Here is a 12210-nt window from a genome sequence, read left to right as displayed (position 1 = left end):
GGGAAGGGAGGGAGAGATTAAATTTAAACAAGAAAAGATGTGAGGATTGAGCTCCAAGGGACATCAACAATGACAGGTACAGAAGAAGAGAAATCCATAGAAGATGAGTAGTAGTTATTTCAGCTTTGAGATCTTCAAGGAAGACTTCCCAGAAAAGGCACAGGTTAGAATGGATCTGGGACCAGCAGGAGGTGTCCAAGTGGAGAAAGAATGAGAGGAGAGTAAGGGACATTTTTAGGAGGGGCGACTACATGTGCAAGATGAAAGAATAAAATATAACCAGACACAGTTAGTATAGAATAAGGGTAGTAGTGATATAGAGAAGTAGATAAATGGTAATTTGTGATGTACTTTGTTTTGTATTGATAGGTAATTTGGACTTTATTTTACTAAAGTCTGAGCCTTCGAGCAAGGGTGTGTTTTATTTTTAAAAAGAATCATTCCACCTTGCCTAATTAAAAGGAAAGAAGGAAAGAAGATGGAAGAAAGGAATGGAAAGAGAAAGAAAGAAGAAAAGAAGGAATAAATAAATAAATCACAAGTACTTGAAATTCATAATCAGTGGAAATTAAATACCTAGAATACTTTGTTTAACTCTGTGTTAATAAATTTCAGGCTCTATAGGAAAATATGCGCTTAAAAGTGATTTAAGAAGAATATTTACTAATAGCTATGAAAAAAAATGAAAAGTTATTAAAGACTTCTTAAAATTGGGCAAATCTACATGGTTTCATCAGTAAATTCATTTAGAAACAGAAATTTTTATATAATTTAAACTATTCCAGATCACAGAGAAAAAGGAAAATATCTCAGTTAATTTTTGCAAAGTCAATATAACAATGATTCAAATAACAGAAACCACAAAAAATAATTAGAACAATTAAAAGTAAATATTGATGTAGAAGTCATAATAAAATATCAAAAAAACTTTCTATTAAGTACATAGAAAGTAGGGATAAAATTAAAGATAAGAAAGCAAGGATGATTAGTGTTCTAAAATTGTTTTAAATTATTCACTAATAGATCAAATGAGAAAAATATATGAGTACTTAAAAAGATACTAATAAGGTAATTATAAGTCAACAGCTCTTCCTGCCAAAATCTCTTAGTAGACCCCTCTAACAGATCCAGGAGACAGAAAATCAGTAAGAATATAGTTGAACTGAATGTATTCAACTGGATCAAATTGACATTTATAGAATACTTTGTCTAACAATAACAAATACACATTCTTCTCAAGCTCTTAAGAACATTCACCAAAACAGACCATGTTCTGGGTAATACACACTTTAACAAATTTTAAAGAATAGAAATCATACAAAACTTGCTCTCAGACCACATAATTAAATTATGGAAATAAATCTCAGAAAGCAGAAAATTCCCCAAATATTTGGAGATTAACCAACATACTTCAAAATAACACATGAATCAAAGAAAAAGTCTCAAGAGAAATTTAAAAGTACTTTCACTTAAATGAAAATAAAACAACGTATCAGAATTTGTCCCATCAGTGAAAACAGTGCTTGGAGGGAAATGTATAGCCTTAATTGCATATATTAGAAAAGGATAAATTTCTAAAATCAATAGTTTAAGTTTCAACCTTAGAAAACTAGAAAAAGTAGAGCAATTGAAATCCAAAGTCATCAGAAAAAAATAAAATTAAAATTAGAGCGGAAACAGATAATGAAAACAGATAATCAAGAGAGAAAATTGATGAAACCAAATGCTGATTCTTAGAAAGATCAATAAAATTAATAAACCTTGGGCCAAGCTAACTAAGAATAAAAGAGGAAAGACACAATTACCAATATCATAATAGAAAGAGAAGCTATCACTACTGATTCCATGGACATTAAAAGAGTAATTAAGGAGTATCGTGAATAACTCTATGCCCATAGTTCAATATTGAATATATGTAGTGTGCTGGATGTGTTAATTAACTTGATATGGGGAACCTTGTTACAATGTATACCTATATCTACTCTTCACATTATATATTTTAAATATCTTACAGTTTTGTCAATAAGACCCTAAAAAGCTGAACAAAAAAATCTACCAAATATTTAAGGAAGAAATTATACCATTTCTCTATGGAAAAGTTTTCCAGAAAATAGAAGTAGAGGGAATACTTCCTAACTCATTGTTTGAGGCCAGGATTACCTTAATATCATTTAAACATTATAAGAAAGGAAAAATAACAGACCAATGTCTCTCATGAATATAGATGTAAAAATACTCAATAAAATATTAGCAAATCAAATATAACATGTCTGAAGAATATACATTTGACCCTTGAACACTGTGGGGGTTATGAGTACTGACATCTTTCATGGTTGAAAATCTGCGTATAACTTTGGACTTACCAAAAACTTAACTATTAATAGCCTACTTTTGACCAGAAACCTTACTGACAACAAAGTCAATTAACATATATTTGGTATATGTATTATATACTGTATTCTTACAATAAAGTAAGCTAGAAAATGGAAAATGTCTTTAAAATCATAAGGAAGAGAAAATATATTTCTAGTATTTTTTGAAAAATATACTTGTATAAGTGGACCTGCACAGTTCAAGGGTCACTTGTACATTATGACCAAGTGAGATTTATTCCAGGTCTGCAAAGCTCATCAGCATTCAAAAATTAATTAATATACTCTATCACATCAAGGGGCTAAAGAAGATAAATTATACAATCATATCAGTAGATGCAGAAAAAAAAGCATTTGACAAAACCCAATACCTATTTAGGAGAAAAACCTTTCAGCAAACAAGAATGGAGTGGGAACTTCCTAAACTTGGTAAAGAACATCTATGGAAGTTTTATAGTGAACATATTTGATGGTGAGAAACTAGAAGCTTTCCTGCTAAAATCAAGTGAAAGGGAAGGCTACGCTCTCTACCACTTCTAATCAACATCCAACAAGGCAGGAAATAAAAGATTTACAGATTACGAAGGTAGAAATAACACCGCTTGCATATGACATGATAGTTTAAGTAGAAAATATGAAAGAATTAATGACAACAACAAAAACAAAAACCCATGAGACGTAATAAGTAAATATAGTAAGGTTTAGGATACAAGGCTAATATACAAAAGTCATTTGCTTTCTTATTATACCAGTAGTGAACAACTGGAATTTGCAATTAAAAACACAGTATTTTTTATATTAACATAGAAAAAAGAGGAATAGTTTTAACTGGAACAAAATAAACAAGGTCTATGTGAGGAAAGTTATAAAACTCTGATGAAAAAATCAAAGAAGAAAGATCTAAATAAATAGAGATATGTTCCATATTTATGGATAGGTACACTCAATATTTTATCAAGATATCGGTTCTTCCCAACTTGATCTATAGATTTAACACAATCTCAATCTTTGAAGGAAAAGAAGAACATTGGAGGTTTAATACTATCTGACTTCCAAGACTTACTATAAAGCTACAATAATCAAGAGTATGGTATCAGCCAAAGAATAGATAATCAGATCAAGGAGACAGATTAGGGAGCCCAGAAATAAACCCACACAACCACAAAAAACCGTTGACAAGGAGTGAAGTCAATTTAATGGTTAAAAGAAAGTCTTTTCAATAAGTGGTATTGGAACAACTAGACATCCACATGCAAAAAAAGAAAAAATGAATCTACACACAGATTTTACACTTTTCACAAAAATTAATTCAAAATGGATTACAGACTTACATGTAAATACAAAACTATAAAACTCCTAGAAAATAACATAAGGGAAACTCTCGGTGACGTTACATTTGGCTATGACGTTTTAGATAAAACACCAAAAATATGATCCATCAAAGAAAATGTGTTGGGCTTCATTCAAACAAAGAATTTCTACTTTGGGAAAGAAAATGAAAAGAGAAGCCACAGATTGGAAGAAATATTTGTAAAATGCATATCTAATAAAGGATTTATATCCAAAATATACAAAGAACTGGTAAAACTCAACAAGTAAACAAACAACCCAATTGAAAAATGAGCAAAAGATATGAACAGATACCTCACCCAAGATGAAGAGGGAATTTTAAATTAAAAGAATAATGAGATACCACTACACAACTATTACAATGACTGACAATATGAAATGTTGGAGCAACAGCAACTCTCATTCATCGCTAATGCAAAATGGTAATGCTGTTTTGGAAGACCATTTGCCAGTTTCTTACAAGGCTAAACATAGTCTTACCGTGCAATTTACCAGTTATGCTCCTTGATATTACCCAAGTGGGTTAAAAGTTAAGCCACGCAACAACTTACACATGAATGTTCAGTGCACTTTTATTCTTAATTGCCAAAACTTGGAAGCTACCAAGATGTTCTTCATTAGGTGAATGGGTAAACAAACTCTAATACATCCAGATAATGGAATATTATTCAGTGATGAAAAGGAATGAACTATCAAGCCATGAAAAAGCATGGAGAAAGCTTAAATGCACATTGCTAAGTACAAGAAACTAATCTGAAAAGTCAGAACCTCAGAATACTTATAATAAGCAAAGCAAAGAGGCCAGGAGATATAGAGAGGGTGGTATTACATACAGGAAGGGAGGTTCTTGGAGACTCAGAAGAGATGAAAGAGAATAGAATTCTGAGAGTGAATGTAGTTTTGAACAGAGATAAGAAAATTATTTTTAAAAAAATTTTTAAATGCCTACAGCACCTGGTCTTCCTAGGTGGTCTCCCATTCAAGTACTAACTGGGCCCGACCCTGCTTAGCTTCCGAGATCAGACGAGATCAGGCACGTTCAGGGTGATATGGCTGTAGACAAGAAAGTTCAAAAGGATGTACATAGATAGCTGAGGACAGTGCCAGTTTCTCTATTTGGTGAAGCAAAATAATAGTTTGTCTTGAAGATACAAAAATAGAAGACTCCACTGCACTTTTGAAAAAAGAAAAATCCGTGGAGACTATGATATTACTTAATATTTCCAACTCTGTTACCTAGTAAATTTGTGTGGATGTCTCCAAGCAGAAATTTCTGCTTTGCTTACACTGGAATTCTGAATGATTTTTAAAATTTCATATTTCACAGGATGCCAGACATGCAGCTGAAGAAGAGATTTATACCAACTTAAATCAGAAGATTGACCAGTTTCTACAGCTGGCCGACTATGACTGGATGACAGGAGATTTGGGCAACAAAGCTAGTGATTACTTAGTAGACCTCATTGCCTTTCTACGTAGCACCTTTGCTGTATTCACACACCTTCCTGTAAGTGACAATTGCTTTTACTTTGCTCATCATACAGAAAAAAGTTCTTTTAAAATTTATTTTGGTGAAAGATATTTGTTTCTGCTTTTATTAGGAAGCTCTTCAGGATATAAAAGCTCACACTATAATTATCATCCCTTAACAAGTTTAGAGACATCTTCCATTATTTTTTCATTGACTTTTGCATTTTGTTTATTTTGAAAATGGTCACTAATATTACATCTACTTATATTCTTTCTAACTTAAGGGGAATTAGTGCAAACACATAATGAATGCCTTGGTAGAAAAAGAAGAGAAACTTAGGAGTTAGAATTTCAGATATGTATATTTTAGTTCTAGAATGTCCATTTAATATTTTTATAACCTCAAATTCTCTGATGAAATTCTCCATCTTTTTATCTAATTTGTTTATCTTTTCTCTATTTTCTTAAGCGTATTAATCACAGTCATTTTAAAGTTGTTTACTAATGCTCATGTATAGTTCACCTACATATTGGTGGATTTGTTTCTGATTTCTTTTTTTCTTGGTTATCAGTAATGTGGTCCTATCTCTTCTTACTGTTTTTTGGTTGATATTAGACATTGTGTTTAAAATATGTAGAAGTTGCGGGAGATATTATCTTCTACCAAATCCTTTACTAAGTATGTAGAATGAGTGAATAGATTGTTGTTTGAGCCATATCGCCTTAATCTAATCAATAGACTAATCTGGGCCAAGGTTGGGTTGCAATTATAGTGCATCTTTGGTTTGCCCCTGTTAATAGGCTGTGGTCCTTCAGAGCTTTTAGTGTGAGCCTGACATGTCATTGTCTCATCAGCACCAAGCAGACTGTGGAAATTTCCACTTTTCAGAGAAACCTTATCATTTCAGTCTCCTCCTGCCTTCTTCGATTTTAGAATTTGGCAAATGTTTTGAGAAGCGGTCTTACCCTAACAGTTGCCGACAAGAAAAAAGTGTTTGGAAACTGTCAGTGTCAAATCACCACCCCCTGAAGAGCTTTCAGCTCCCACCTGAGATTCTCATGAACTCTCCCACTAACAAGTCTTTTCTCTGAAACACTGTAGACTGCCAGAAACTTTACTTTGCTTTTCAAAGCACTTAAAATCTCAGAAAGTGTCTCGAAGAGAAAACCAGTCTTCAAATCTAACCACATTCATAGTCTGTTTCAATGCCTAGCTTTGGCAGATACCTCCAGGGACAGCTACAGAGCCTCAGCTCACCTTTAAAGAGTCTGCTTTCTTTGCAGTTTTATTCCCTTTAGTCCTCATTGCTTCATAGTCTTCTGATGTTTTTAAATATATATTTTGCTTATTTGTTTGTTTACTGCCTTTCTTAGTGTCTACTGGGAGCATGGGCCTGTAGAAAATTAAGTCATTTCATGTGGCTTCATCTTTGTACCAAAGCCAGACAAAAGTAGCATACTATTAGCTAGTCTCACAGTTATGAATAAAAAATAAAAATTTAGCAACTCAGTTCTAGAGTTTTAAGAAAGTAATATAGCACTACTATGTAGGGTTTATTCTAGAAATGCAAGGATGGTGTGATATTAAAAGAATCTATTAATGTAATTTATCACATTAATAGGTGAAGGAGATAAAGTATATGATCATCTTTATGTATTCTAAAAAAGCATTCTATAACATCCAGCCTGCGTTCCTGATTTTAAAGAATACAATTTACTAAAATATAAGCAATGTAATCTTTCAATAACATGATAAAGAACATCTATATATTTAGATTTAACAGTGGAACACTAAAAACATTTATTTGCATTAACATCAGAAGTATGACGAAGATGCTTCTCATAACTGCTTTAGAAGTTCTATCAAATATATAAGGTATAAAAGAAATAAATTATAAACATTGTAATGAGCCATGATGTTAATATTATTCATAGATTAATATTGTATAGTTGGATAACTCCAGAAAATCGATTGAAATATGGTTAGATGGTTAGATGGTCCACTTAGAAAACAAATCAACTTCTCTTATGTTAGTAATATTGTCATAGAAAATATATTGAAAAAAAAAAAGGCCTGTTCATTATTGGGGCAGAAGATATAAGATTTCTATGAATACACTTAGCAAGCAATATGTAGGATCAATGCGAAGAACATGTCACAGAGTTATTTAAAGGAGACTTTATTGTATACAAATATATACAGTGTTCTAGGATGGGACTATTTCATATTGTGAAGAGTTTTTCCAAAATTAATCTAATTGCAATTAATATCAAGTGAATTTGGTGGAGATGGGTATCTTAACATAATTTTAAAATTCATTGGCAGCAAAAGTAGACAATATTTGCTAAATAATATGCAAAAGAAAATTAATGAGTGTGGTCTATTTTCTATCGAATATAGAAATATTATTATAAACCAAAAATTTGATAAAGATGGCATTCAGCAACTGCTGTTGCCACAACTATCTTTTCATTTTGATAAGAAGAATGTTAATTCACTATCTCATGTCAAAATGGATTCTAGATCAAATATGTGTTTAAATTTTTAAACATTTGTGAGAAATATTTTAGGAAATAGGTATTCTGTTACATTGCTGGTCGATGTGTGAAATGATATGGTCTTCTCGATGGTCAGTTTTTCAGTATGTCTCAGAAATCTCTTAAAATTTGTTTACCTTTTACCCTGCAATCCCACTTTTAGAAATTAACTTAATGAAATAATCATGGATGTATTGTAAAATTCAGATATAAGTATGTTCATCACAGTATTGTCTTTTGTATAGTGAAGAGTTGGGAATAAATTAAAAGTTCTGCAGCAGATGTGTTAGCTAAATTATTAGATATTCACATAATGTCATGTCAATAATTCATTAAATTAATGTAGATTGATATTCATTTAAAAATATATTAATCGCTTATTTAGAAAAGCAGATTGCAAAATAGTATATACAGCATATCTCATTTTTATTTATATAGATACAGACACATTAATTATCTATGTTATATATTGTATAAACCTAGAATTATATACTCCCTGGTTTAACTGAACTTATCTCTGTGTAGCTTTTAATTTTTCCTTCTTGTATATCCGTGTTTAAAATTTTTTTCCCATCATGAAACATTTACTGCTTTTGTAATCCTAGGGGTGGGAGAAGGTGATATTTAGAATCGTTTTTCTTTCTCTCAAAATTATTCTGTCTTCAGTAATTAACTTATATTAAAAACCACTTTTACTGAAGAAAGATTGTTTTAAAATCTATTTCTTTATTGTGGAAGAAAGATGGCCAATAGTATTTCAGCCACTATGTCTCCCCCAGCATTCTGTAGTATTCGATAAGATTTTTAAGTATCATAAGAAAAAAATGCAATAGTGCAAAGTCAAAATCATATGGATACGTTTTCCCTATATCCATCTAACTTTTTTTCATAATTTTTCTGTTCTTACAAAATAAAAACAACACCCTAATAAGTGTCACTGTTTATACATGTCATGTAATATAGTGGTTTCTATATACAATAGCTATCACATGTCAGCACCATACTTACTTTACCATCCAGGCCATTTAGAAGTAGTACTATGAATCAAACTCATGTTTGTCTAAATTACATACTTTTTCTACCTTCACAGTTGTGATCTTTTTTAATAGGGCTATATTATAAGTAATTAGTTGAGGATTCTTTTTCTTTTGTTTATTTTGAGTTACCTTTGCTACCTAAATACTCCTAATGTCTCATTGAGGATCAAATTGATCCTCCCATTCAGAATCAAAGCCAGAGGTAATTCACAGCCCTATTTCTGTCTACAAATGCCACATTTCTGTTCTGTCTAATAAGAGCTCTCTTTGTGAAGCCACACTTTCAAAAAGTAGTTGTATTCACCAACCATTATATTCTCTAGAACCAAATTAGTATGGTTTCTAAAGCCTTTCTTCTGGTTTTCCACAGACAGCAAATAGGTTGCCCAGCATTTGTGTTCATGGTCCTTAGCATGCTATATAACTTCTTCATGGAACCTCATATTAATAAAATGTATTAGCAAAACAGAGCTGTGTCTAAGATTTGTTCTTAGTGAAAGACACATTATTAAAGATGAAAGCTATTTCTGAGAATCAAAATAATTTGCTTTTTATTAATATGAATATTTCCTTTCATATTTGAAATTTCCTAGCAAGAATGGCTCTCTGTCAAAGAAGGATATTGAATGATAGGAAATATGTATATGCTGTGGAAAGAACTGTAAAGAAAAAGGCAGACTCTTGTTCTTTTACATTTTGAAATCCCCAGTTTTTTGTAGGAACATAGCCAAATAGATAGGTCAGTGTCTAGGGGTGGCGTGTGTGTGTGAGAATGAGTGAGTGAGAGAGAGAGAGAGAGAGAGAGAGTGAGAGTGAGTTGGAGTGGATATCCTAGATTATACTCCATTAGATAGCGGATAGATGGTTGGGGGAAAATTATTGAAATTCATGACTATTTTCCTTTTAAAGTTTGGTGACTAAGGTGGCCTGCCTATTTTCATGAGGCAACTAGAAATAATTATAATAATAAGATTTTCCACAGTTCTAAAATATTGATGTGTAAATTGAGTTAACAGATGAGGTAAATTCACAAGCATTTTTTTTAAGGCTTCAATTGTACAATTTACAGTTGTATGCAGAGCTACCCATTTTGCATGCTCAGCATAAGAGCATACTTTGGAGAATTTATCCTTGTTATCCTGATAATTATCTTTCAGAATACTTGAGAGAGAGGAAATGCTGTCTCAAGTGACAGACCCAATGGAGGGAATTGTGAATTTGTTTTAGTGTCTGCTGTTAATGTTAGTTTATATGACTCAGGGCAAAATCTCTCTTAACCCACCTTGGTTTGCCTTAACTTGCTTTGTCTAAAAATAGTGATACTTGTTCTTGGCCTTCTTTGCTGGGCATTTAGTTGATGGGTCATCTTTAAGGAAAGTTATTTTCTACATAGAAGTTCCTGAAATTCTTTCTAAAACCCTTATAAAACTGACATTTCTCTTAGTACTCTATTTTGTGAACTGCTGCCATTTCAGTACTAACCAATGATTCTGTTATTTAGAAACTGTCAGTGCTTCTATTAAGTACAAAATCTGCTCTGTGACCATGAAGACTTTTCACAATGTGACCCTCAAACTACCTTTTTTTCTTTTTCTCTCTCTCAATTTTCTATTTGCCGAAGATATTCTTCCCAAAACTGAAGTAATACTCTTTGTCATGTACACTCAACTGTTTTCTATCCTTGGAGTTTTTCATGCCTTTTTGGTCAACTTTAATTGTTTCTGCCCTTTAACTATATGTACTGAAATCTTATCCATTTTTCAAGGCTTATTTCAAATCCTGTACTTTGCGTGAAACTTTCTCCAGTTCTCCTAACCAGATGTGACATCATTCTCCTTTATGGCACTTCTTTTATGGCACTAGTCTAATTTTGTCTCGGGTGGCATGTGTCATTCATTTGTGTGCTTACTTCAGTAAAGGAGAGGGTGGTAATTAAGAAGTAACTGCCGTGTTCCTGATATTTTACATGTGTTATATGTTACTTGTATTAATGAAGACTGAAAATGCCTCAATTAGTATTATTATATTATAATAAGCAGAACACGAACTCGGGGAAGTTACGTACTTTGCAAGAGATATAGAAAATAGGTGGCAGGGTCAGGATTTAAGCATTTATTTGACTTTAGAATTTTTCTATTACACCATCGTGCCCACCAAATCGATTGCCAGCTATCGGACGGTGAGCTCTGTGGATCGAGACCTTGTTATATTCATCTCTGTCTCTGTATACAGTGAGGACCTTGCTTGAAATGGTTCATAATATTTTTGTGAGGTTTATTTGTTTTGAATTCCTACCTGAGGATTGAAAACCATTTTGGGGTCATCTATATCATGATCCCAAAATTTAATTGTTGAAAAGTTATAAACTATTATTTTGAGACCAGGCCCCAAGGTTTGTTTGGGTTAAAATTCTAAATTGCCATTTCTCCTTTCGTATTCTCATAAGTTTACACCAATTAAAAAAAAATCACTTTTCCACCCCAAATTGCCAAAGCCATCCTGAGGAAAAAGAACAAGGCCGGAGGCATCACTCTGCCCGACTTCAAATTATATTACAAAGTGACAGTAATCAAAATGGCATGGTATTGGCAGAAAACAGACACACGGACCAGTGGAACAGAATCGAGAGTCCAGAAGTAAACCCATATTTATATAGGCAAATAATTTTCGACAGAAATGTCAAAAACATACAGTGGAGAAAGGAAAGCCTCTTCAATAAATGGTGCTGGGAAAACTGGAAAGCCACATGCAAAAGAATGAAACTAGACTGTTGTCTATCACCCACACAAAAATTAACTCAAAATGGATTAAGGACCTGAATAAGACCTGAAACAATAAAATGCATAGAAGAAAACATAGGAACGAAACTCAAGGACCTTGGACTTAAAGAGGATTTTATGAATTTGACCTCAAAGGCAAGGGAAATAAAAGCAAAAATAAATGAATGGGACTAAATGAAACTTAAAAGCTTCTGCTCAGCAGAAGAAACTGTTAACAAGGTAAAGGGACAACCATCTGACTGGGAAAATATATTTGCAAGTAATACCTCCGATAAGGGCCTAATATCTAAAATATGCAAAGAACTCATACTACTCAATAACAACAAAAAAACAAATGATCTAGTCAAAAAATGGGCAGTGGACTTGAACAGACACTTCTCCCCAGAGGACATACAAATGGCCAACAAATATTTGAAAAGATGCTCATATCGCTAGCTATTAGAGAAATGCAAATCAAAACCACTATGAGATACCATCTCACACCTGTTAGAATAGCTATAATCAACAGGAGAAGCAATAACGAATGTTGAAGAGGATGCGGAGAAATAGGAAACCTCATACACTGCTGATGGGACTGCAAATTGGTACAGCCACTATGGAAAACTGTATGGTGGTTCCTCAAAAAACTAAGAATTGATCTACCATATTATCCAGCAATCCCTC

The 12210-nt window shown here is 32.6% G+C and overlaps 1 protein-coding gene and 1 non-coding gene across 2 annotated transcripts in view; one reads left to right on the top strand and one right to left on the bottom strand.

Moving 5' to 3' along the window:
• EXOC6B (exocyst complex component 6B) overlaps nt 1-12210 on the top strand; it is a 517527-nt gene that overhangs the window by 292147 nt on the left and 213170 nt on the right. Inside the window, exon 18 of the mRNA XM_039852508.1 lies at nt 5050-5229. Coding sequence (XP_039708442.1) covers nt 5050-5229 — 180 coding nt within the window. The remainder of the gene's footprint in view (nt 1-5049; nt 5230-12210) is intronic.
• On the bottom strand, nt 4665-4783 carry LOC120594671 (5S ribosomal RNA). Its single transcript, XR_005650660.1, has one exon. It is a non-coding gene; the product is annotated as a 5S ribosomal RNA (ribosomal RNA).

The sequence above is a fragment of the Pteropus medius genome, unplaced genomic scaffold, assembly GCF_902729225.1.
Source record: "Pteropus medius unplaced genomic scaffold, Ma_sr-lr_union100, whole genome shotgun sequence".
In the NCBI taxonomy this organism is placed as follows: Eukaryota; Metazoa; Chordata; class Mammalia; order Chiroptera; family Pteropodidae; genus Pteropus; species Pteropus medius.
This window is presented reverse-complemented; position numbering and strand designations above follow the sequence as displayed.